The following is a 27,246-nucleotide window of genomic DNA, read 5'->3' as shown; positions in this document are numbered from 1 at the left end:
AGATGGTAGGCTATATGTTCTCTACTCCAGATGGTAGGTTATATGTTCTCTACTCCAGATGGTAGGCTATATGTTCTCTACTCCAGATGGTGGGATATATGTTCTCTACTCCAGATGGTAGGCTATATGTTCTCTACTCCAGATGGTAGGCTATATGTTCTCTACTCCAGATGGTAGGCTATATGTTCTCTACTCCAGATGGTAGGCTATATGTTCTCTACTCCAGATGGTAGGCTATATGTTCTCTACTCCAGATGGTAGGCTATATGTTCTCTACTCCAGATGGTAGGCTATATGTTCTCTACTCCAGATGGTAGGCTATATGTTTCTACTCCAGATGGTAGGCTATATGTTCTCTACTCCAGATGGTAGGCTATATGTTCTCTACTCCAGATGGTAGGCTATATGTTCTCTACTCCAGATGGTAGGCTATATGTTCTACTCCAGATGGTAGGCTCTACTCCAGATGGTAGGCTATATGTTCTCTACTCCAGATGGTAGGCTATATGTTCTCTACTCCAGATGGTAGGCTATATGTTCTCTACTCCAGATGGTAGGCTATATGTTCTCTACTCCAGATGGTAGGCTATATGTTCTCTACTCCAGATGGTAGGCTATATGTTCTCTACTCCAGATGGTAGGCTATATGTTCTCTACTCCAGATGGTAGGCTATATGTTCTCTACTCCAGATGGTAGGCTATATGTTCTCTACTCCAGATGGTAGGCTATATGTTCTCTACTCCAGATGGTAGGCTATATGTTCTCTACTCCAGATGGTAGGCTATATGTTTCTACTCCAGATCCAGATGGTAGGCTATATGTTCTCTACTCCAGATGGTAGGCTATATGTTCTCTACTCCAGATGGTAGGCTATATGTTCTCTACTCCAGATGGTAGGCTATATGTTCTCTACTCCAGATGGTAGGCTATATGTTCTCTACTCCAGATGGTAGGCTATATGTTCTCTACTCCAGATGGTAGGCTATATGTTCTCAGATGGTAGGCTATATGTTCTCTACTCCAGATGGTAGGCTATATGTTCTCTACTCCAGATGGTAGGCTATATGTTCTCTACTCCAGATGGTAGGCTATATGTTCTCTACTCCAGATGGTAGGCTATATGTTCTCTACTCCAGATGGTAGGCTATATGTTCTCTACTCCAGATGGTAGGCTATATGTTCTCTACTCCAGATGGTAGGCTATATGTTCTCTACTCCAGATGGTAGGCTATATGTTCTCTACTCCAGATGGTAGGCTATATGTTCTCTACTCCAGATGGTAGGCTATATGTTCTCTACTCCAGATGGTAGGCTATATGTTCTCTACTCCAGATGGTAGGCTATATGTTCTCTACTCCAGATGGTAGGATGTTCTCTATATGTTCTCTACTCCAGATGGTAGGCTATATGTTCTCTACTCCAGATGGTAGGCTATATGTTCTCTACTCCAGATGGTAGGCTATATGTTCTCTACTCCAGATGGTAGGCTATATGTTCTCTACTCCAGATGGTAGGCTATATGTTCTCTACTCCAGATGGTAGGCTATATGTTCTCTACTCCAGATGGTAGGCTATATGTTCTCTACTCCAGATGGTAGGCTATATGTTCTCTACTCCAGATGGTAGGATATATGTTCTCTACTCCAGATGGAGGCTATATGAGTTCTCTACTCCAGAGAGAGAGAGAGAGAGAGAGAGAGAGAGAGAGAGAGAGAGAGAGAGAGAGAGAGAGACAGAGAGAGACAGAGAGAGACAGAGAGAGAGACAGAGAGAGACAGAGAGAGAGAGAGAGAGAGAGAGAGAGAGAGAGAGAGAGAGAGAGAGAGAGACACAGAGAGAGACAGAGACAGAGAGAGAGACAGAGAGAGAGAGAGAAACCAGGGAGGGTTAAGAGGGAAAGAGAAGGAAAAGAGGATGATCCTCAGTGAAAGTGAGAATTGCAGTCAGCCTGGTAATCTGCTGGCATCATCCTGCCTGCATCCCAAATGGGGCACTACTTTTGCCCGGGGCCCATTGGGAATCCCACTATTTAGGGAATAGGATACCATTTGGGTTGCAACCAGGCTCAGTTTAGACGCTTCTCTGCACCAATGTCACCCGCCCCCCCACACAGAGACATGATGTGGGGAGACTGGTTGCTAAGACTACAGCTTTACGTTGACGCTAGTGGGAAATGTGACATCCATAAGTAGTAAACCATGGCATTCAAAACACAGAATATATATATATATGCACCCTAAGTGGCGCCCTATTCCCAGATGTAGTGCACTACTTCTGACCAAAGTCCTATTGGTTTCCCCATGGGGCCCTGGTCAAAAGTAGTGCACTATAAAGGGAATAGGGTGCCACTTAGGACAAAGAAGCTCTCACTGTTCTTTCATGCATTCGTTGAAATTGATGCTTCGAGAGACAGACATTTGCGTGTAATAAGCTGCGTTTACAAAATGTGTTAGACAGCAGCAGGTCTCTCTCGCTCTCTCGTGCTCTCCCTCTCTCTCGTGCTCTCTCTCTCTCTCTCATGCTCTCTCTCTCGTGCTCTCTCTCTCTCGTGCTCTCTCTCTCGTGCTCTTCCTCTCGTGCTCTCTCTCTCGTGCTCTCTCTCTCTCGTGCTCTCTCTCTCGTGCTCTTCCTCTCGTGCTCTCTCTCTCGTGCTCTCTCTCTCTCGTGCTCTCTCTCTCTCGTGCTCTTCCTCTCGTGCTCTCTCTCTCTCACTCTCATGCTCTCTCTCTCTCGTGCTCTCTCTCTCTCTCGTGCTCGCTCTCTCTGTCTCTCTCTCTCGTGCTCTCTCTCTCTCTCATGCTCTCTCGCTCTCTTGTGCTCTCTCTCTCTCTCATGCTCTCTCTCTCTCGTGCTCTCCCTCTCTCTCGTGCTCTCTCTCTGGAGTGTCTCCTTATGTCACTCACACCCCAGAAAGCACAAGTGCATGTTGCAAGGAGGCACACTTGTCTCTTGGGACAATGTGTCATGCAGGTGAAAGAGGACCCAAAAGCGACTTAACAGAAACAGAGTTTATTTAGGTCCAAAACGGAATAACAGAAATCCTCTAGACTTGTAGAGGGGAAACAACTGGAGAAGCGGCCACAGACTGCAGGTCGCTTCGGGTAGGCGCAGGCCGTAGTCGACAGAGACACCTGCTCACACGCAGCATCTGATGAAGGCAAAAAACACGACAGGACAGGGCGATACACAATCACGGCAAAAACACGACAGGACAGGGCGAAACGCAATCACAGCATGGTGAATACAATACAAGGAACCGACGGGACAGGAACGGATCACAAAGGAATAAATAGGGACTCTAATCAGGGGAAAGGATCGGGAACAGGTGTGGGAAGACTAAATGATGATTAGGGGAATAGGAACAGCTGGGAGCAGGAACAGAACGATAGAGAGAAGAGAGAGCGAGAGAGTGAGAGAGGGAGGGGGAGAGAGAGGGATAGAAGGAGGGAAAGAACCAAATAAGACCAGCAGAGGGAAACGAATAGCATGGGGAGCACAGGGACAAGACATGATAATAAATGACAAACATGACACAATGAGAAAAGTTGTGTTTCCTATAAGATAATACTACTTATACTATTATGCTAAATTATATTGAGAGTAATTTAATTGTACAGTATTGACAAATTAAATTTTAGGAAAATATTTCACTCGATAGAGGACATGTCTCACCTCTCTGGGGTTGTAGGCTCCTAGTGAAGGGGCATGATGTGGTGTTTCTTTGAATCAGGTAGACTTGGGTGATTTTTTATTTTTATTTTTTTAACCTTTATTTAACAAGGCAAGTCAGTTAAGAACAAATTCTTATTTTCAATGACGGCCTGGGAACAGTGGGTTAACTGCCTGTTCAGGGGCAGAACGACAGATTTGTACATTGTCAGCTTGGGGGCTTGAACTTGCAACCTTTCGGTTACTTGTCCAACGCTCTAACCACTAGGCTACCCTGCCTCCCCATGATGATAAATTAGACAACTTCTCTGTTATGATCTCATGTGTCCCTCCCTGTGCAGGTGCTCCATTGTAATAAATACTTAACAAAGGATATTATCACAGAGGCGATTGGGTTTTTCAATGCCTGGATAATTAAATGAGTATTTTGAAAGCTAAACACAAAGCCACAGTGAAATGTTAGTGAAAGACAGTCAAAGAAGAAGACAAAGAGAAAATAAATAAAAGAATGTAGGATATCGAATTTTCTCTGTTTAATTGGGACTGTAATTAGCATATCGAGACAATCTTTGATCGTTTTTAACCTTTGATTACAGAAATAATTTGATATGAAGGTGAGAATATCTTTATCAACACACGCGGTGTTTTGACATTGACTACAATGTGGTCGGTGCCATTGCGGTGGTCCATTCATAGTTCTTTGATCTGATTGGATCGCTATACAGTCGCTTTTCCCTTATCCCCAATACACTTGAAATATTATCCAATATTTGTGAATCAGTAGAAATAGTACATATTTGTTTCAATGTTTCCTATTTGTGAACTTTGCCACGCCGAACACAATGCATACCCTCAAATCAGCAGCCGTATTCTAGATTATTCTATAAATATCTTTATTGTGAGGTGCACAAATCACTTCTATTCTCACGCCTTCGATCAATGAAACGGGTAAACGTGTATCGGTTAGAATGCAACGTTGTTTTATCAAATCAATCCGAGCTCCGGAGACTTGTCGAGAACAGGCGGACCGCAGGTGTTTAAAAGGGTCTGTCTGAAAATGGCGCCGAATGTGAACAAAAATGTCAACATATTTATTTCCTCGCGTGCATCGCATCACACAATAAATAATCCACTGTTAAAGTTTCACATTGCACTGACCTTTTTCTATATATTTCATGAAAATAAAGAAATGACTCCTCAGTGAATACCGACGGTTGGTTGCCTATTACTTTCACGCATTGGATAAACAAGAGTGGCAATTCCATGTGTGTTATTATCCGGGCTATGTTTTTAAAAATGTGTTTAGGTTCTAGCAAAAAGGAGGTGGCTTCGTATGCAATGAGAAGTGTATTTATTGCAGTGGCCAATGGGCAACGGGCAGAGACCAGCCTCATCCAATCAGGCTGGTTCGAGGTTGGTGTTCGATGGCAAGCGCCAAGGCTGCATCATCGTAACCAAGGACACAGATGATGTGTTCATTTACTAAGAAAATCCATGTATATATTTCCAGGGATAAATGTAGCAGATTATATAACATAGACAAAAAAAAAACCTACATTGGTTGTAAAGAAAGCACGCAGCCTATATATAGCCTACATGATTTAACATTGATTGTATATAGGTCTAGGGAATTAACCTGAATCAATTCAATGTCCGAGAGGTACATTTTCACAACATGGTTGCTAAAAGAGTGATTGTTCAAGGCCCGCAACCCTGGAGCATCTACACAGCGTGATGTGACGATAGAGCCGCTCCGCACAGCTCCGGGAAACCGCACTCATGCGCACAGAACAGCGCTCAACATTCGAATAGAATAGAACGCGTTCCATTCACTCTGCGACGGACTTTCCCACCTTTAGGCCTACATTCACGTGGTGAATCAGGTGAATTAATCCACGTCTCCCACAGACCCACCTTGTTCCTTTCAGCCATCAATTAATAATGAATAACATTAAACACACTCAAAAAAAAAGTCCTTCTCATTCAGGTGGAGGGTTTGCTAAAGCTAAATCCCCAGAACACATGTGTGTGTATAGTGCAGTCTACATGTAAATACAAACCGTGAGATCCCTTCAAATAAATGACTACCAACCTACCTTGGGTGAGGAGATTTGCGAAGGGGTCGAGATTCGAGTCTCTTGAAGGGCGCAGTGTGAAAGTACCTGGCATATCTGACACTTTTAGCCAAGTACTTCGGGGAATATTCAGTGGAAACAGAATGGCCTCTAGGCCAGGCTAATATGGTTAAATTGCTGTATGATCAGCAGTCCTCATTGTGAGCTCCTGTGATATATAATGGCAATCTCACACAGCCTAGACACTCACATTCTCCAAAACACACTCAGGGGTAAAGTTTCCCCAAGGAACAGACCTTCAGTGGGGTCACGTCCTCTATCCATCTCTATGGCCTGTTTTTTCCCACACTTGTATCTGCCCTCTCATTGGCTAGAATGGTTCCACCTGATCTGGCCTCCTGCATGTATTTCCATTGTTAGAGCAGTCACTTGACTATCTTGTCAATATAATAGACCATCTTTGGTTTTCTTTTCTTTAGCCTCATAATGTTACACCTCCCCCATTTCTAATGTAAAGAGCAGGTGCACCCTCCTCTCCTCTCCCTCCAACCTCACTCCTCTCCTGTCCTCTCCACACCCTCCTCTCCTCTCCCTTCAATCTCCTCTCCCTCCCACCTCATTCCTCTCCTGTCCTCTCCACACCCTCCTCTCCTCTCCGTCCCACCTCACTCCTCTCCTGTCCTCTCCACACCCTCCTCTCCTCTCCCTCCAACCTCCTCTCCCTCCCACCTCACTCCTCTCCTGTCCTCTCCACACCCTCCTCTCCTGTAGCTCCCTCCCTCGTCTTAAATAATAAATAATAATATATGCCATTTAGCAGACGCTTTTATCCAAAGCGACTTACAGTCATGTGTGCATACATTCTACGTATGGGTGGTCCCGGGGATCGAACCCACTACCCTGGCGTTACAAGCGCCATGCTCTACCAACTGAGCTACACAGGACAGGTCTTCTTCTCACCCTCATTTCCCTGCCTCCCACCTCCTCTTCTCTCTTCCCCCGCTCCTCTCCTCTCCCTCCCACCTCTATTGATAGCTGTGATTGTCGCTCCAACTGAGCATGTGGCCTTTAATTACTTCCATCCACTTCCACTATTACCACCAATTCAATACCCTACCTATCACCCTGGCAATACAATACAATACCCACCAAACCAGCCTGATAATACAATACAATACCCACTCTACCACCCTGGCAATACAATACCCACCAAACCAGCCTGATAATACAATACAATACCCACCGAACCAGCCTGATAATACAATACAATACCCACCAAACCAGCCTGATAATACAATACAATACCCACCGAACCAGCCTGATAATACAATACAATACCCACCCTGCCACTCTGACAATACAATACCCACCCTACCACTCTGACAATACAATACCCACCCTACCACTCTGACAATACAATACCCACCCTACCACCCTGACAATACAATACCCACCCTACCACTCTGACAATACAATACCCACCCTACCACTCTGACAATACAATACCCACCCTACCACCTTGACAATACAATACCCACCCTACCACTCTGACAATACAATACCCACCCTACCACTCTGACAATACAATACCCACCCTACCACCCTGACAATACAATACAATACCCACCCTACCACCCTGACAATACAATACCCACCCTACCACTCTGACAATACAATACCCACCCTACCACTCTGACAATACAATACCCACCCCCTACCACCCTGCCACTACAATACAATACCCACCCTACCACTCTGACAATACAATACCCACCCTACCACTCTGACAATACAATACCCACCCTACCACTACAATACAATACCCACCCTACCACTCTGACAATACAATACCCACCCTACCACTCTGACAATACAATACCCACCCTACCACTCTGACAATACAATACCCACCCTACCACCCTACCACTCTGACAATACAATACCCACCCTACCACCCTACCACTCTGCCACTACAATACCCACCCTACCACCCTACCACCCTGCTACTACAATACCCACCCTACCACCCTGCCACCCTGCCACTACAATACAATACCCACCCTACCACTCTGACAATACAATACAATACCCACCCTACCACTCTGACAATACAATACAATACCCACCCTACCACTCTGACAATACAATACCCACCCTACCACTCTGACAATACAATACCCACCCTACCACTCTGACAATACAATACCCACCCTACCACTCTGACAATACAATACCCACCCTACCACCCTGACAATACAATACCCACCCTACCACTCTGACAATACAATACCCACCCTACCACTCTGACAATACAATACCCACCCTACCACTCTGACAATACAATACCCACCCTACCACCCTGACAATACAATACCCACCCTGACAATACAATACCCACCCTACCACTCTGACAATACAATACCCACCCTACCACTCTGACAATACAATACCCACCCTACCACTCTGACAATACAATACAATACCCACCCTACCACCCTGACCATACAATACCCACCCTACCACCCTGACAATACAATACCCACCCTGCCACTCTGACAATACAATACCCACCCTACCACTCTGACAATACAATACCCACCCTACCACCCTGACAATACAATACCCACCCTACCACCCTGACAATACAATACCCACCCTACCAATCTGACAATACAATCCCCACCCTGCCACTACAATACAATACCCACCCTGCCACTACAATACAATACCCACCCTACCACTCTGACAATACAATACAATACCCACCCTACCACTCTGACAATACAATACCCACCCTACCACTCTGACAATACAATACCCTCCCTACCAATCTGACAATACAATCCCCACCCTGCCACTACAATACAATACCCACCCTACCACTACAATACAATACCCACCCTACCACTCTGACAATACAATACCCTCCCTACCAATCTGACAATACAATCCCCACCCTGCCACTACAATACAATACCCACCCTACCACTCTGACAATACAATACAATACCCACCCTACCACTCTGACAATACAATACAATACCCACCCTACCACTCTGACAATACAATACAATACCCACCCTACCACTCTGACAATACAATACAATACCCACCCTACCACTCTGACAATACAATACAATACCCAATGTAAATAGCAGCCTACTTAAAACCTGTGATAAGTGATGGAATAACTGTCACTAACAAGCATCACACCTCCTAAATCAATCTGAATTCCCCTTTCTCTCCCTAAACCAATATTGCAACTGGGGGTGCAATCAATCACCTCTATGGTACCCCAACACATGACCTCATACTATTCAGCAGTGCTTTAATTAAGCACTAAGGCGTGTGAGGCAGTGCTGTATCATGAATACAGTCACAGGTAAATGTCATTGTTCGGCCCGACGCGATAGAGTATCCCACCTTGCTCCTCTCCTCTCCATTGTACTGCACTGCCTCGCATGCTGTATTGCTTTTATAAAAGCTGTGTTATCCCGGAAGGTCGACCCCGGGGGTTGGTGATAGAGGGGATGTACGTGCCGCGACGTTGTCTCCCTCTGCTGGGAGCACAACATCGCTAAATAAACTATGATGCCGGATAGGTATCATTTGTTGTTCCTAAATGTCCTCTACTTTTAAATATATATATATAAATATATATGCCATTTTACTGTTACCTTCTATCTGTCTGTCTGTCTGTCTGTCTGTCTGTCTGTCTGTCTGTCTGTCTGTCTGTCTGTCTGTCTGTCTGTCTGTCTGTCTGTCTCGTCTGTCTGTCTGTCTGTCTGTCTGTCTGTCTGTCTCGTCTGTCTGTCTGTCTGTCTGTCTGTCTGTCTGTCTGTCTGTCTGTCTGTCTGTCTCGTCTGTCTGTCTGTCTGTCTGTCTGTCTGTCTGTCTGTCTGTCTGTCTCGTCTGTCTGTCTGTCTGTCTGTCTGTCTGTCTGTCTGTCTGTCTGTCTGTCTGTCTGTCTGCCTGCCTGCCTGCCTGCCTGCCTGCCTGCCTGCCTGCCTGCCTGCCTGCCTGTCTGTCTGTCTGTCTGTCTGTCTGTCTGTCTGTCTGTCTGCCTGCCTGTCTGCCTGCCTGCCTGTCTGTTTCTGTCCATCCGTCCGTCCGCCTGTCTGTGGTATAATGCTTCATTTCACCAGTAAAAATATGCCAGAGAATATAACCCAGTGTCTCTTCATGCCCCCCCTCCAAACCATTCCTCTGTAATAGCAGGAGTAAAGCTGTGTCATCATCCCAAGAGACATGGTCTGAAAGGTGATAGTCCTATGTGCCAAACATCCCAATCAGAGATTAGGATTTAGTGCACTTTATTTGGGGTTATAAGGATTCCCTGGGCCCAGTTTTTAAAACGTTATCTATCTGGATTTCGGATAGGATTAATTGCATAGAATTAGAATGAATAGAACGGACAAATCACTGACTTGAACGGGAACTCCAGTTCTATTCATTATATTTCTATGCATTTAATACTATCCTATTCTCTGTATTCCTCTTTGTATTTTGGTGGAGGGTGTTTATGGTTTTTAAACACTGTTTCTCCTCTCTCCTGGGATGATCTTTTTCATACATCTCTATGCCCGTCTCCAAGGTGACATTGGTTTCATGTTGTCAATCCCATTGGCCGAGCCAGTGACCACATGTTCAGTTTCCCAGTCTGGCTCTCTGCTGCTCCCTTCTGTCTGAATGCTGAACTACACGTCTGTGTTTTTCTTTGGTGAATCATTTCCCATACATTCCCATTAATGGATGGACAACCTTATTTTACCAGCTAAATTTACTGAGAACATATTCTCATTTGCAGGTATCGTATTGCTGTGCCTGCAAGCGTTCTGAATATAAGAGAGAGAGAGACTTGGGGCTATTTTTGCACTATTAATGAAGCTGAGTGTCAGTGTTCTGTCTATTTCTGTGCGTCCCAACAGAAGAAGGATGATATTATATTTCTATGGTTGTCCCCTGCTGCTGTGATGTCACGAGACAGACCCAGAAATGTCTGTTGTGGTGAGATAATGACAACTCACAGGCTCCGCCCTCTTACTGTACATCACCACTTCCTACTAGACCTCCACCACTACTGGCCTGAACACTGGTCTGACGACTGATCTGACTACTGTACCTCCTCCTGGTCTGACTACTCTACCTCCTCCTGCTCTGACTCTCTTTTCTCTCTTTCTGGTCTGACTACTATACACCTCCTCCTGGTCTGACTACTCTTCCTCCTCCTGGTCTGACTACTCTACCTCCTCCTGGTCTGACTACTCTACCGCCTCCTGGTCTGACTACTCTACCTCCTCCTGGTCTGACTACTCTACCTCCTCCTGGTCTGACTACTCTTCCTCCTCCTGGTCTGACTAATCTACCTCCTCCTGGTCTGACTACTCTACCTCCTCCTGGTCTGACTACTCTACCTCCTCCTGGTCTGACTACTCTACCTCCTCCTGGTCTGACTACTCTACCTCCTCCTGGTCTGACTACTCTACCTCCTCCTGGTCTGACTACTCTACCTCCTCCTGGTCTGACTACTCTACCTCCTCCTGGTCTGACTACTCTTCCTCCTCCTGGTCTGACTACTCTTCCTCCTCCTGGTCTGACTACTCTACCTCCTCCTGGTCTGACTACTCTACCTCCTCCTGGTCTGACTACTCTACCTCCTCCTGGTCTGACTACTCTTCCTCCTCCTGGTCTGACTACTCTACCTCCTCCTGGTCTGACTACTCTACCTCCTCCTGGTCTGACTACTCTACCTCCTCCTGGTCTGACTACTCTACCTCCTCCTGGTCTGACTACTCTACCTCCTCCTGGTCTGACTACTCTACCTCCTCCTGGTCTGACTACTCTACCTCCTCCTGGTCTGACTACTCTACCTCTGGTCTGACTACTCTACCTCCTCCTGGTCTGACTACTCTACCTCCTCCTGGTCTGACTACTCTACCTCCTCCTGGTCTGACTACTCTACCTCCTCCTGGTCTGACTACTCTACCTCCTCCTGGTCTGACTACTCTACCTCCTCCTGGTCTGACTACTCTACCTCCTCCTGGTCTGACTACTCTTCCTCCTCCTGGTCTGACTACTCTACCTCCTCCTGGTCTGACTACTCTACCTCCTCCTGGTCTGACTACTCTACCTCCTCCTGGTCTGACTACTCTACCTCCTCCTGGTCTGTCTACTCTACCTCCTCCTGGTCTGACTACTCTACCTCCTCCTGGTCTGACTACTCTACCTCCTCCTGGTCTGACTACTCTACCTCCTCCTGGTCTGACTACTCTACCTCCTCCTGGTCTGACTACTCTTCCTCCTCCTGGTCTGACTACTCTTCCTCCTCCTGGTCTGACAGTTCATTATCATCTCAGAATGACTCTATGACAGTACACACCACAACTACGTAATTTACCTACCATATATAGGCCATTGAAATGTCACACTGTGAGTCAGACCTGTCTGTTGACTAGTCTGCCCCAATATGTCTGTTGACTAGTCAGCATCAATATGTCTGTTGACTAGTCAGCATCAATATGTCTGTTGACTAGTCAGCATCAATATGTCTGTTGACTAGTCTGCCCCAATATGTCTGTTGACTAGTCAGCCCCAATATGTCTGTTGACTAGTCTGCCCCAATATGTCTGTTGACTAGTCTGCCCCAATATGTCTATTGACTAGTCTGCCCCAATATGTCTGTTGACTAGTCTGCCCCAATATGTCTGTTGACTAGTCTGCCCCAATATGTCTGTTGACTAGTCTGTACCAATATGTCTGTTGACTAGTCTGCCCCAATATGTCTGTTGACTAGTCTGCCCCAATATGTCTGTTGACTAGTCTGCCCCAATATGTCTGTTGACTAGTCAGCACCAATATGTCTGTTGACTAGTCTGCCCCAATATGTCTGTTGACTAGTCTGTACCAATATGTCTGTTGACTAGTCTGCCCCAATATGTCTGTTGACTAGTCTGCCCCAATATGTCTGTTGACTAGTCTGCCCCAATATGTCTATTGACTAGTCTGCCCCAATATGTCTGTTGACTAGTCTGCCCCAATATGTCTGTTGACTAGTCTGCCCCAATATGTCTGTTGACTAGTCTGCCCCAATATGTCTGTTGACTAGTCTGTATTAATATGTCTGTTGACTAGTCTGCCCCAATATGTCTGTTGACTAGTCTGTATTAATATGTCTGTTGACTAGTCTGCCCCAATATGTCTGTTGACTAGTCTGCCCCAATATGTCTGTTGACTAGTCTGCCCCAATATGTCTGTTGACTAGTCTGCCCCAATATGTCTGTTGACTAGTCTGTATTAATATGTCTGTTGACTAGTCTGCCCCAATATGTCTGTTGACTAGTCTGTATTAATATGTCTGTTGACTAGTCTGCCCCAATATGTCTGTTGACTAGTCTGTATTAATATGTCTGTTGACTAGTCTGCCCCAATATGTCTGTTGACTAGTCTGTATTAATATGTCTGTTGACTAGTCTGCCCCAATATGTCTGTTGACTAGTCTGTATTAATATGTCTGTTGACTAGTCTGCCCCAATATGTCTATTGACTAGTCTGCCCCAATATGTCTGTTGACTAGTCTGCCCCAATATGTCTGTTGACTAGTCTGCCCCAATATGTCTGTTGACTAGTCAGCACCAATATGTCTGTTGACTAGTCTGCCCCAATATGTCTGTTGACTAGTCTGCCCCAATATGTCTGTTGACTAGTCTGCCCCAATATGTCTATTGACTAGTCTGCCCCAATATGTCTGTTGACTAGTCTGCCCCAATATGTCTGTTGACTAGTCTGCTAGTCTGCCCCAATATGTCTGTTGACTAGTCTGTCTATTGACTAGTCTGCCCCAATATGTCTATTGACTAGTCTGCCCCAATATGTCTGTTGACTAGTCTGCACCAATATGTCTATTGACTAGTCTGCCCCAATATGTCTGTTGACTAGTCTGCCCCAATATGTCTGTTGACTAGTCTGTACCAATATGTCTATTGACTAGTCTGCCCCAATATGTCTATTGACTAGTCTGCCCCAATATGTCTATTGACTAATCTGCCCCAATATGTCTGTTGACTAGTCTGCCCCAATATGTCTATTGACTAGTCTGCCCCAATATGTCTATTGACTAGTCACTGGCTTCCAGTTGAAGCTCGCATCCGCTACAAGACCATGGTGCTTGCCTACGGAGCTGTGAGGGGAACGGCACCTCAGTACCTCCAGGCTCTGATCAGGCCCTACACCCAAACAAGGGCACTGCGTTCATCCACCTCTGGCCTGCTCGCCTCCCTACCACTGAGGAAGTACAGCTCCCGCTCAGCCCAGTCAAAACTGTTCGCTGCCCTGGCCCCCCAATGGTGGAACAAACTCCCTCACGACGCCAGGACAGCGGAGTCAATCACCACCTTCCGGAGACACCTGAAACCCCACCTCTTTAAGGAATACCTAGGATAGGTTAAGTAATCCCTCTCACCCCACCCCCCCTAAGTTTTAGATGCACTATTGTTAAGTGACTGTCCCACTGGATGTCATAAGGTGAATGCACCAATTTGTAAGTCGCTCTGGATAAGAGCGTCTGCTAAATGACTTAAATGTAAATGTAAATGTAGTCTGCCCCAATATGTCTGTTGACTAGTCTGCCCCAATATGTCTGTTGACTAGTCTGCACTCCAGATCTAACATATTGCGTAGCTCAATGTGTAGATAATCTGTCACGTTAATTCAGACTAGCCTACATCCTGCAGTGTCGTCCATTTGAAAACATATAACTTCACTAACAACAACAAAAACAACAACAACCTCATATTGTAAACAACAACCTCATATTGTAAACAACAACCTCATATTGTAAACAACAACCTCATATTGTATACAACAACCTCATATTGTAAACAACAACCTCATATTGTATACAACAACCTCTTATTGTAAACAACAACCTCATATTGTAAACAACAACCTCATATTGTAAACAACAACCTCACATTGTATACAACAACCTCTTATTGTAAACAACAACCTCTTATTGTAAACAACAACCTCTTATTGTAAACAAAAGCCTTATATTGTAAACAACAGCCTTATATTGTAAACAACAACCTTATATTGTAAACAACAACCTTATATTGTATACAACAACCTCATATTGTATACAACAACCTCATATTGTATACAACAACCTCATATTGTATACAACAACCTCTTATTGTAAACATCAACCTTATATTGTATACAACAACCTCTTATTGTGAACAACAACCTCATATTGTATACAACAACCTCATATTGTATACAACAACCTCATATTGTATACAACAACCTCATATTGTATACAACAACCTCTTATTGTATACAACAACCTCATATTGTAAACAACAACCTCATATTGTAAACAACAACCTCACATTGTATACAACAACCTCGTATTGTATACAACAACCTCGTATTGTATACAACAACCTCATATTGTATACAACAACCTCATATTGTATACAACAACCTCTTATTGTATACAACAACCGCATATTGTACACAACAACCGCATATTGTACACAACAACCTCTTATTGTAAACAACAACCTCATATTGTATACAACAACCTCATATTGTAAACAACAAACTCATATTCACTTGGTAAAATTCCCTCTGTCAGTCTCCCTAAAGGCACTAAAGGCAACAATCAATCACCCTCACTGATAAGTTAAGTTTCAGTCTTGAAAGATGTCTCCTAAATATATCCTTATGATAAATTATCATATATCAATCATATTTATCACATATATCATATTTTCTACTGAATTCCTATCACATTCTGCAGCTGTATGTACTACTATACTTACAGTTGTCCCAACTGTCAAAAGAACAAAAGTATATTCATTGTGTGATCTAGATAACCTCCTAGACACATCATCTCTGAGGGGCATCTTGATGTGCTGCTGTTTCACTCCAGCTCTGAACAAGAGACAGGAGACAGGAGAAGTAAGGCAGTGAGACATGTGAACCCCAGGCTACTGTCTGTCTGAGCCCAGACTGTCTATCTGTTATAATAATATATAATATCCAAGGCTTCTTACAGTCTATGGGTAGCCCCAGGGAATCACCATGCCAACTGAGCCATATACAGGCATTGCAATATTCTCCAGAAGAAATGATTTGCTAGCCTGGTTCCAGAGCTGTTTGTGTCGTCTTGCCAACCGCTATACATGTTTGACGCGACAATAACCACGGGAGTTGGAATGACAGCACAAATAGATCTGAAACCATGCTACATGTGTTTTTCCGAAACCCAGAAATCAGTGAGTTGGAATGACAGCACAAATAGATCTGAAACCATGCTACATGTGTTTTTTCCGAAACCCAGAAATCAGTGAGTTGGAATGACAGCACAAATAGATCTGAAACCATGCTACATGTGTTTTTTCCGAAACCCAGAAATCAGTGAGTTGGAATGACAGCATAAATAGATCTGAAACCATGCTACATGTGTTTTTCCGAAACCCAGAAATCAGTGAGAGGGGGATTAATTCTGATCTCTATCTCTCTCGACCACAAGGGGACAGGAAAGGGATAGAGTTTTACCTGTCGAAAAGATCTGAGATTTTAAATGTAAACAGGTGTGATTTACTGACAGTATCGATTCGTCCAGGGTCAGATTACCGATCAGATGTCCAGGGTCAGATTACCGATCAGATGTCCAGGGTCAGATTACCGATCACATGTCCAGGGTCAGATTACCGATCACATGTCCAGGGTCAGATTACCGATCAGATGTCCAGGGTCAGATTACCGATCAGATGTCCAGGGTCAGATTACCGATCAGATGTCCAGGGTCAGATTACCGATCAGATGTCCAGGGTCTTATTACCGATCAGATGTCCAGGGTGCGTTTTGGGGTCGTCACGAAAACCCAGTGGTGGGAAAAGTACACAATTGTCATACTTGAGGCAAAAGTAAAGATACGTTCATAGGAAATGACTCAAGTGAAATTCACCCAGTAAAATACTACTTCTGGAAAAGTCTCAAAGTATTTGGTTTTAAATATACTTAAGTATCAAAAGTAAGCAAACCAGAGGGCACCATTTAATAAAAAATAAAATATGTTTTTAACGTATAGCCAGGGGCTCCAACCCTCAGACATCATTTACAAACAAAGCATGTGTTTAGTGAGTCCTCCAGATTAGAGGCAGTAGGGATGACCAGGGATGTTCTCTGTTTAGTGAGTCCTCCAGATCAGAGGCAGTAGGGATGACCAGGGATGTTCTCTGTTTAGTGAGTCCTCCAGATTAGAGGCAGTAGGGATGACCAGGGATGTTCTCTGTTTAGTGAGTCCTCCAGATCAGAGGCAGTAGAGATGACCAGGGATGTTCTCTGTTTAGTGAGTCCTCCAGATCAGAGGCAGTAGGGATGACCAGGGATGTTCTCTGTTTAGTGAGTCCTCCAGATTAGAGGCAGTAGGGATGACCAGGGACGTTCTCTGTTTAGTGAGTCCTCCAGATCAGAGGCAGTAGGGATGACCAGGGATGTTCTCTGTTTAGTGAGTCCTCCAGATCAGAGGCAGTATGACCAGGGATGTTCTCAGTGAGTCCTCCAGATCAGAGGCAGTAGGGATGACCAGGGATGTTCTCTGTTTAGTGAGTCCTCCAGATCAGAGGCAGTAGGGATGACCAGGGATGTTCTCTGTTTAGTGAGTCCTCCAGATCAGAGGCAGTAGGGATGACCAGGGATGTTCTCTGTTTAGTGAGTCCTCCAGATCAAAGGCAGTATGACCAGGGATGTTCTCTGTTTAGTGAGTCTGCCAGATCAGAGGCAGTAGGGATGACCAGGGATATTCTCTTGATAAGTGTGTGAATTAGGCAATTTTCCTGACCTGCTATGTATTCATTGGAAAATGTATGGAGTAAGAAGTACATTATTTTCTTTAGGAATGAAGTGAAGTAAAAGTTGTCAGAAATATAAATAGTAAAGTAAAGTACAGATGTAAAAATAACTACTTAAGTAGTACTTTAAAGTATTTTTACATCACTGTGAAAAACTGCCACAAGCAACAGCAATGACTACGGTCTGACTTCAGTGACTACAGTCTGACTTCAATGACTACGGTCTGATTTCAATGGCTACGGTCTGACTTCAATGACTACGGTCTGACTTCAGTGACTACAGTCTGACCTCGATGACTACGGTCTGACTTCAGTGACTACAGTCTGACCTCGATGACTACGGTCTGACTTCAATGACTACGGTCTGACTTCAGTGACTACAGTCTGACCTCGATGACTACGGTCTGACTTCAGTGACTACAGTCTGACCTCGATGACTACGGTCTGACTTCAGTGACTACGGTCTGACTTCAATGACTACGGTCTGACTTCAATGACTACGGTCTGACCTCAATGACTACGGTCTGACTTCAAGGACTACGGTCTGACTTCGATGACTACGGTCTGCCTTCACTGACTACTGTCTGACTTCAATGACTACGGTCTGACTTCATGATGGGTCTGATGGGTCTGACTTCAATGACTACGGTCTGACTTCAATGATGGGTCTGACTTCAATGGCTACAGTCTGACTTCAATGGCTACGGTCTGATTTCAATGGCTACGGTCTGACTTCAATGATGGGTCTGACTTCAATGACTACGGTCTGACTTCACTGACTACTGTCTGACTTCAATGACTATGGTCTGTCTTCAATGACTACGGTCTGGCTTCAATGACTACGGTCTGCCTTTAATGACTATGGTCTGTCTTCAATGACTACGGTCTGACTTCAATGACTATGGTCTGTCTTCAATGACTACGGTCTGGCTTCAATGACTACGGTCTGACCTCAATGACTGTGGTCCGACTTCAATGGCTACGGTCTGACCTCAATGACTACGGTCTGACCTCAATGGCTACGGTCTGACTTCAATAACTACGGTCTGACTTCAATAACTACGGTCTGACTTCAATGATGGGTCTGACTTCAATGATGGGTCTGACTTCAATAACTACGGTCTGACTTCAATGACTACGGTCTGGCTTCAATGACTGTGGTCTGACTTCGGTGACTACGGACTGACTTCAATCATGGACTCTTTTGGCAAAGAGGAACTACGTCACTTCCTACATATGTCGGATCTTAATTCGACCCCTATTGCAACCATCGACGGCACGAGATAATCGCCAGCTGATGTCTCGTTAAACCATCAATACGTGCTAACAGCTGATGTCTCGTTAAACCATCAATACGTGCTAACAGCTGATGTCTCGTTAAACCATCAATACGTGCTAACACAGCTGATGTCTCGTTAAACCATCAATACGTGCTAACACAGCTGATGTCTCGTTAAACCATCAATACATGCTAACACAGCTGATGTCTCGTTAAACTATCAATACATGCTAACACAGCTGATGTCTCGTTAAACCATCAGTACATGCTAACACAGCTGATCTCATTTGCAGCCATTACTGGTCCCCTCATTACCGCTCCCTGAAACATGATGTCAGCGTTACTTTAGTCCTGCTTACAACCAAAGTCTTTCAATAAATGTTTGCACTCTGAATGGTATTGTAAATCAAAACAACGTCGTCCTTTTTCAACAGACTACAGGTGATGGATCTATTTGACAAGAATTCTGAACACTTTGTATGAGTGGAAACTAATGTTGGTGTTATTATCTCATTTGTTTCCTATTTATTTTGTCCAACAGTGTCTGATACGGTCATTCCTTATCAAGATCGGGGGTTATATATCCCTGGACTGTCCATATTTGACTGTCCATATTTGACTGTCCATATTTGACTGTCCATATTGGACTGTCCATATTTGACTGTCCATATTTGACTGTCCATATTCAACTGTCCATATTTGACTGTCCTTATTCAACGGTCCATATTTGACTGTCTATAGTTGACTGTCCATATTCAACTGTTCATATTTGACTGTCTATAGTTGACTGTCCATATTCAACTGTCCATATTTGACTGTCTATAGTTGACTGTCCATATTTGACTGTCCATATTTGACTGTCCATAGTTGACTGTCCATATTTGACTGTCCATAGTTGACTGTCCATATTCGACTGTCCATAGTTGACTGTCCATATTTGACTGTCCATATTTGATTGTTCATAGTTGACTGTCCATATTTGACTGTCCATATTTGACTGTCCATATTTGACTGTCCATATTCGACTGTCCATATTTGACTGTCCATAGTTGACTGTCCATATTTGACTGTCCATATTTGACTGTCCATAGTTGACTGTCCATATTTGACTGTCCATAGTTGACTGTCCATATTCGACTGTCCATAGTTGACTGTCCATATTTGACTGCCCATAGTTGACTGTCCATAGTTGACTGTCCATATTTGACTGTCCATATTTGACTGTCCATATTTGACTGTCCATAGTTGACTGTCCATAGTTGACTGTCCATAGTTGACTGTCCATAGTTGACTGTCCATATTTGACTGTCCATATTTGACTGTCCATAGTTGACTGTCCATAGTTGACTGTCCATATTTGACTGTCCATATTTGACTGTCCATTTTTGACTGTCTATAGTTGACTGTCCATATTCAATTGTCCATATTTGACTGTCCATAGTTGACTGTCCATATTTGACTGTCCATATTTGACTGTCCATAGTTGACTGTCCATAGTTGACTGTCCATATTTGACTGTCCATATTTGACTGTCCATATTCGACTGTCCATAGTTGACTGTCCATATTTGACTGTCCATATTTGACTGTCCATATTTGACTGTCCATATTTGACTGTCCATAGTTGACTGTCCATAGTTGACTGTCCATAGTTGACTGTCCATATTTGACTGTCCATAGTTGATTGTCCATATTCGACTGTCCATATTTGACTGCCAATAGTTGACTGTCCATAGGTGACTGTCCATAGTTGACTGTCCATATTTGACTGTCCCTAGTTGACTGTCCATAGTTGACTGTCCATATTTGACTGTCCATATTTTCCAGCAGACCTCACCACTACACCACCCCAGGCCACGATTGAACTACATTTTGACATTAGGATACACTTGGCACTTGTATGTCGTAGCCATAGTGGAGGCCAATATTTATCTTGTGTTATTAAGCTGTACAAAACTACAGTTGTTGGTCCCTTTCTGACCATCTGAATGTTGCAGTGATAGTGCCTATCAGGTTTGAGAGAGAAAATTATTTTGATAGCAACCCCCCTGATCCCAATGACTTGACTGCCCTCACATGGTCAGAAAGAGAACTGCTCATTTTCAGGGAATCACAAGGCTGTTTTTAAAAATGTATTTACAGATGCAGCAAGAAAATTATTTGTGAAAAAAAGTGTGATGAAGTCAACATCCATCATCTGAACGTCACTATCTGATCCGCTTGGGAATAAAAAATACAAAAATACTAGCTAGGAATATGGAGATCTAAGGGTTTTGCCTGCCAAACTTCGCTTTTGAATCGCAACGTTCTGGCATGTCTGCCTCGTGATTTGCTGGGAGAGTTGTCTATCTGAAGATGATTTGCTGGGAGAGTTGTCTATCTGAAGATGATTTGCTGGGAGAGTTGTCTATCTGAAGATGATTTGCTGGGAGAGTTGTCTATCTGAAGATGATTTGTTGGGAGAGTTGTCTATCTGAAGATGATTTGCTGGGAGAGTTGTCTATCTGAAGATTATTTGTTGGGAGAGTTGTCTATCTGAAGGTGATTTGTTGGGAGAGTTGTCTATCTGAAGATGATTTGCTGGGAGAGTTGTCTATCTGAAGATGATTTGTTGGGAGGGTTGTCTATCTGAAGATGATTTACTGGGAGAGTTGTCTATCTGAAGATGATTTACTGGGAGAGTTGTCTATCTGAAGATGATTTGTTGGGAGAGTTGTCTATCTGAAGATGATTTGCTGAGTGAGTTGTCTATCTGAAGATGATTTGTTGGGAGAGTTGTCTATCTGAAGAGAACCCGCCGTTGAACTTTTCCTTCTTCTTCTCTCTTATCAAAATTGCCAAAAAAGATTCTAGCCTGGAGGAAGGTGCCTTCAGGGCCCCAGATGTGGTGGTCCGGCCCTGGATTCGGACCATTGGAAAATAAACAGACACAACACAAACATCAGAGTGCTACCTTTTGAGTTTGGGAATGTGAGGCCTTTGTCTCAAAAGGAAAATGCCAGAGATTAGTCACAGCTGTCTGATTCTTCACCGGGAAGGACTTTTGATCTCAACACATCCAAGTGTGGAAAACAACACAAAAGTGGCTGAAATCTCTTAATGTAGGTCTACTGAGTCCCTGAGGCATAACTACTGACACCTTGAGTGAAGTAGAGTGGGATGTGGGGAAAACCAGGCTGAAGTGTTCAGAAAGTGCCCTGATGATGTTAGGAAAAATCCTGCCTCAGCAGTTTGGTACAGTACATTACCTCTTGTTTTCAGAGCTGTTTTTACCCCTGTTGTTTCCACACTGCTTCCTGAAGCAGCAGGCCATGTTATAAAATATATGGGAAGCAGAAAGCACGTGCTCTCCTTTTGGGTGTACAGGTTAATAGGAACTATATCAAAACTGTGTAGGTCAGGAAGACACACACACACACTATAAACACACACACACTATAAACACACACACACACATACTATAAACACACACACACACACACTGTAAACACACACACACACACTGTAAACACACACTGTAAACACACACACACGCACTATAAACACACACACACACACACACACACACACACACACACACACACACACACACACACACACACACACACACACACACACACACACACACACACACACACACACACACACACACACACACACACTATAAACACACACACACTGTAAACACACACACACACTGTAAAAACACACACACACACACACACACTGTAAACACACACACACACACTGTAAACACACACACACACACACACACACACACACACACACACACACACACACACACACACACACACACACACACACACACACACACACACACACACACACACACTGTAAACACACACTGTAAACACACACACACTGTAAACACACACACACACACACTGTAAACACACACACACTGTACACACACACTGTAAACACACACACACACACACACACACTGTAAACACACACACACTGTAAACACACACACACGTTAAACACACACACACACTGTAAACATACACAAACACACTGTAAACACACACACACTGTAAACACACACACACTGTAAACACACACACACACTGTAAACACACACACACTGTAAACACACACACACACACACTGTAAACACACACACACATACTGTAAACACACACACTGTAAACACACACACACACACACTGTAAACACACACACTGTAAACACACACACACTGTAAACACACACACTGTAAACACACACACACACACTGTAAACACACACACTGTAAACACACACACACACTGTAAACACACACACTGTACACACACAAACACACTGTAAACACACACACACTGTAAACACACACACACACACACTGTAAACACACACACTGTAAACACACACACACACACAATGTACACACACACACACACACTGTAAACACATACAAACACACTGTACACAATATACACACACATACTGTACCTCCACACATACACACACTGTACACACACACATGTACACACACACACACTGTTCACACACACAGTGTACCTCCACACACACACACTCTGATCACACACACAAACAAGATTTGCATTATGTCCATCACAACAAAGTGGCAGTTTCTGCTGAACATTCCTCTCATCAACAACCAAGCGGATTAAATGAAATACTCACCACATATCAGAGATACAGTTTCCGAGGAGGTGGACAGCCAGGGGTCCAGGGTCCAGGGATACATGGGTCCAGGGATCCAGGGATACATGGGTCCAGGGTCCAGGGATACATGGGTCCAGGGTCCAGGGATACATGGGTCCAGGGTCCAGGGATACATGGGTCCAGGGATCCAGGGATACATGGGTCCAGGGTCCAGGGATACATGGGTCCAGGGTCCAGGGATACATGGGTCCAGGGGTCCAGGGATACATGGGTCCAGGGATCCAGGGATACATGGGTCCAGGGTCCAGGGATACATGGGTCCAGGGGTCCAGGGTGTGTGAGAGAAAAAAGACATGGTCAGACAATTCTAACTCATACACTGTAGCCTAGATATTTGGATATTCCACTTCCAATACAATGGTGTTATCCTGGGTATCCTCCTTAGAGGAGTGCAGTGTATATACTGACCTAAACAATCCTCCTTAGAGGAGTGCAGTGTATATACTGACCTAAACAATCCTCCTTAGAGGAGTGCAGTGTCTATACTGACCTAAACAATCCTCCTTAGAGGAGTGCAGTGTCTATACTGACCTAAACAATCCTCCTTAGAGGAGTGCAGTGTCTATACTGACCTAAAGAATCCTCCTTAGAGGAGTGCAGTGTCTATACTGACCTAAACAATCCTCCTTAGAGGAGTGCAGTGTCTATACTGACCTAAACAATCCTCCTTAGAGGAGTGCAGTGACCTAAAGAATCCTCCTTAGAGGAGTGCAGTGACCTAAAGAATCCTCCTTAGAGGAGTGCAGTGTGTCTATGATTGAGTGCAGTGTGTCCATCTATACTGACCTAAAGTATCCTCCTTAGAGGAGTGCAGTGTCTATACTGACCTAAACAATCCTCCTGAGAGGAGTGCAGTGACCTAAAGAATCCTCCTTAGAGGAGTGCAGTGACCTAAAGAATCCTCCTTAGAGGAGTGCAGTGACCTAAAAAATCCTCCTTAGAGGAGTGCAGTGACCTAAAGAATCCTCCTTAGAGGAGTGCAGTGACCTAAAGAATCCTCCTTAGAGGAGTGCAGTGACCTAAACAATCCTCCTTAGAGGAGTGCAGTGACCTAAATAATCCTCCTTAGAGGAGTGCAGTGACCTAAAGAATCCTCCTTAGAGGAGTGCAGTGACCTAAAGAATCCTCCTTAGAGGAGTGCAGTGACCTAAAGAATCCTCCTTAGAGGAGTGCAGTGACCTAAAGAATCATCCTTAGAGGAGTGCAGTGACCTAAAGAATCCTCCTTAGAGGAGTGCAGTGACCTAAACAATCCTCCTTAGAGGAGTGCAGTGACCTAAATAATCCTCCTTAGAGGAGTGCAGTGACCTAAAAAATCCTCCTTAGAGGAGTGCAGTGACCTAAAGAATCCTCCTTAGAGGAGTGCAGTGACCTAAAGAATCCTCCTTAGAGGAGTGCAGTGACCTAAAAAATCCTCCTTAGAGGAGTGCAGTGTGTCTATGATCGAGTGCAGTGTGTCCATCTATACTGACCTAAAGAATCCTCCTTAGAGGAGTGCAGTGTATCCATCTATATAAAAGCGTGCTGAAGCTAGCCAAGCATACTTCCCCTATAAATAATTTATGTAGCTTACGGGAATACCACGAGGGAGACGATACAAAGATCTTAAACTGCAGAATTTATTTTCTCTTCTGAATGTATTTTCCCCTTCATCATCGTTGTTGTAATCTAACCAGAATGGTGTCTTCAGATTAGACTGAATGGTATCTCCGAACGGAACCCTGATTCCTATGAAGGTAACAGGATGCCATTTGGGACGAAGCCCGTCATTAACTATCCAAATACTACACTGAGAGGGATTACATGGATTACAAGAAGAGGAGGAAGATCCGGGGTCTTAATGAGGTAGTCCTGCTCTGAACCACAGAAGGAGTCAGAAGTCCTAACTCATTAGTGGAGCTAACTTCAAACTGATTCATCAGAGTGCAGGAAAAGAGCTGCCTGCTCCGACGACTCTATAAATACTTGAACTTGGTCCTACGTCCAAAATAGCACCCTATTCCCTACATAGTGCACTACTTTTGAAGAGGACCCCATAGGCTCTGGTCAAAAGTAGTGCACTATTTAGGAAATAGAGTTCAGTTTAGGAGGCAACCTTGTTCTTATCAGGCCCACAGAGCCCAGTGCTCAATATTTAATGTACTCAGGAATGGAATATAATTCCTATTAAGTTAAAGACAGATGGCTCATGGTTCATGTCAGTGGGCAAATCTTCTTACTGTCTCATCTCCTGTCTCAGCAGTTCCTTCCTCACTTAGTTCTGTTTATTTCACTAAGGATGTTTACCAAATGGCACATTATTCCCTATAGAGTGCATTAGGGCCCATGGGGCTCTGGTCAAAAGTAGTGCACCATGTAGGAAATTTGGTGCGATTTGGGACAAAGCCTAAAAGTCCTCTACAGCTGTTAATAATGGAGATTAGACCATGGTGTATGTTTCCATGAGGTTGTAAGAGCAATGAGAGAGGGAGATATATATATCTCTCTCTCTGTCTTTCTGTGTGTCTCTCTCTCTCTTTCTGTGTGTCTCTCTCTCACTCTCTGTCTCTTTCTGTGTCTCTCTCTCTCTTTCTGTCTCTCTCTCTCTCTGTGTTTCTCTCTCTATCTTTCTGTCTCTCTCTCTCTGTCTCTCTCTCTCTGTGTGTCTCTTTCTGTTTCTCTCTCTCTCTTTCTGTGTCTCTCTCTCTGTCTCTCTCCCTCTGTGTCTCTCTTTCTCTGTCTCTCTCTCTCTTTCTGTGTCTCTCTCTATCTCTGTGTTTCTCTCTCTCTCTGTCTCTCTCTCTCTTTCTCTCTCTCTCTCTCTGTCTCTTTCTGTGTCTCTATCTCTCTTTCTGTGTGTCTCTCTGTGTCTCTCTTTCTCTGTCTCTCTCTCTCTCTTTCTGTGTCTCTCTCTATCTCCGTGTTTCTCTCTCTCTCTGTCTCTCTCTCTGTGTCTCTCTTTCTCTGTCTCTCTCTCTCTTTCTGTGTCTCTCTCTATCTCTGTGTTTCTCTCTCTCTCTCTCTCTCTCTCTCTCTCTCTCTCTCTCTCTCTCTCTCTCTCTCTCTCTCTCTCTCTGTGTCTCTCTTTCTCTGTCTCTCTCTCTCTTTCTGTGTCTCTCTCTATCTCTGTGTTTCTCTCTCTCTCTGTCTCTCTCTCTCTTTCTCTCTCTCTCTCTCTGTCTCTTTCTGTGTCTCTATCTCTCTTTCTGTGTGTCTCTCTCTGTCTCTCTCTCTCTGTGTCTCTCTTTCTCTGTCTCTCTCTCTCTCTTTCTGTGTCTCTCTCTATCTCCGTGTTTCTCTCTCTCTCTGTCTCTCTCTCTCTGTGTCTCTCTTTCTCTGTCTCTCTCTCTCTTTCTGTGTCTCTCTCTATCTCTGTGTTTCTCTCTCTCTCTGTCTCTCTCTCTCTGTGTCTCTCTTTCTCTGTCTCTCTCTCTCTTTCTGTGTCTCTCTCTATCTCTGTGTTTCTCTCTCTCTCTGTCTCTCTCTCTCTTTCTCTCTCTCTCTCTCTGTCTCTTTCTGTGTCTCTCTCTCTCTTTCTGTGTCTCTCTCTCTGTGTCTCTCTTTCTCTGTCTCTCTCTCTCTTTCTGTGTCTCTCTCTATCTCTGTGTTTCTCTCTCTCTCTGTCTCTCTCTCTCTTTCTCTCTCTCTCTTTCTCTCTCTCTCTGTCTCTT

The 27,246-nt window shown here is 44.2% G+C and overlaps 1 protein-coding gene across 14 annotated transcripts in view; it reads right to left on the bottom strand.

The window, feature by feature from the left end:
- LOC124043153 (protein 4.1-like) overlaps positions 1–26,176 on the bottom strand; it is a 151,647-nt gene extending 125,471 nt beyond the window's left edge. For 13 of the 14 annotated variants that reach the window (XM_046361390.1, XM_046361393.1, XM_046361394.1 and 10 more), the window contains exon 1: positions 23,556–26,176. In XM_046361390.1, the coding sequence (XP_046217346.1) occupies positions 23,556–23,892 (337 nt within the window). In that variant the 5' untranslated portion in view covers positions 23,893–26,176. Of the gene's footprint in view, positions 1–4,828; positions 4,958–23,555 lie in introns of those variants that run through there. The other variant, XM_046361402.1, reaches the window with a different exon arrangement.
- Positions 26,177–27,246: the final 1,070 nt, after the last annotated feature.

The sequence above is a fragment of the Oncorhynchus gorbuscha genome, linkage group LG09, assembly GCF_021184085.1.
Source record: "Oncorhynchus gorbuscha isolate QuinsamMale2020 ecotype Even-year linkage group LG09, OgorEven_v1.0, whole genome shotgun sequence".
NCBI lineage: Eukaryota > Metazoa > Chordata > Actinopteri > Salmoniformes > Salmonidae > Oncorhynchus > Oncorhynchus gorbuscha.
The sequence above is the reverse complement of the archived record's forward strand: the minus strand, read 5'-3'. Positions and strand labels throughout refer to the sequence as shown.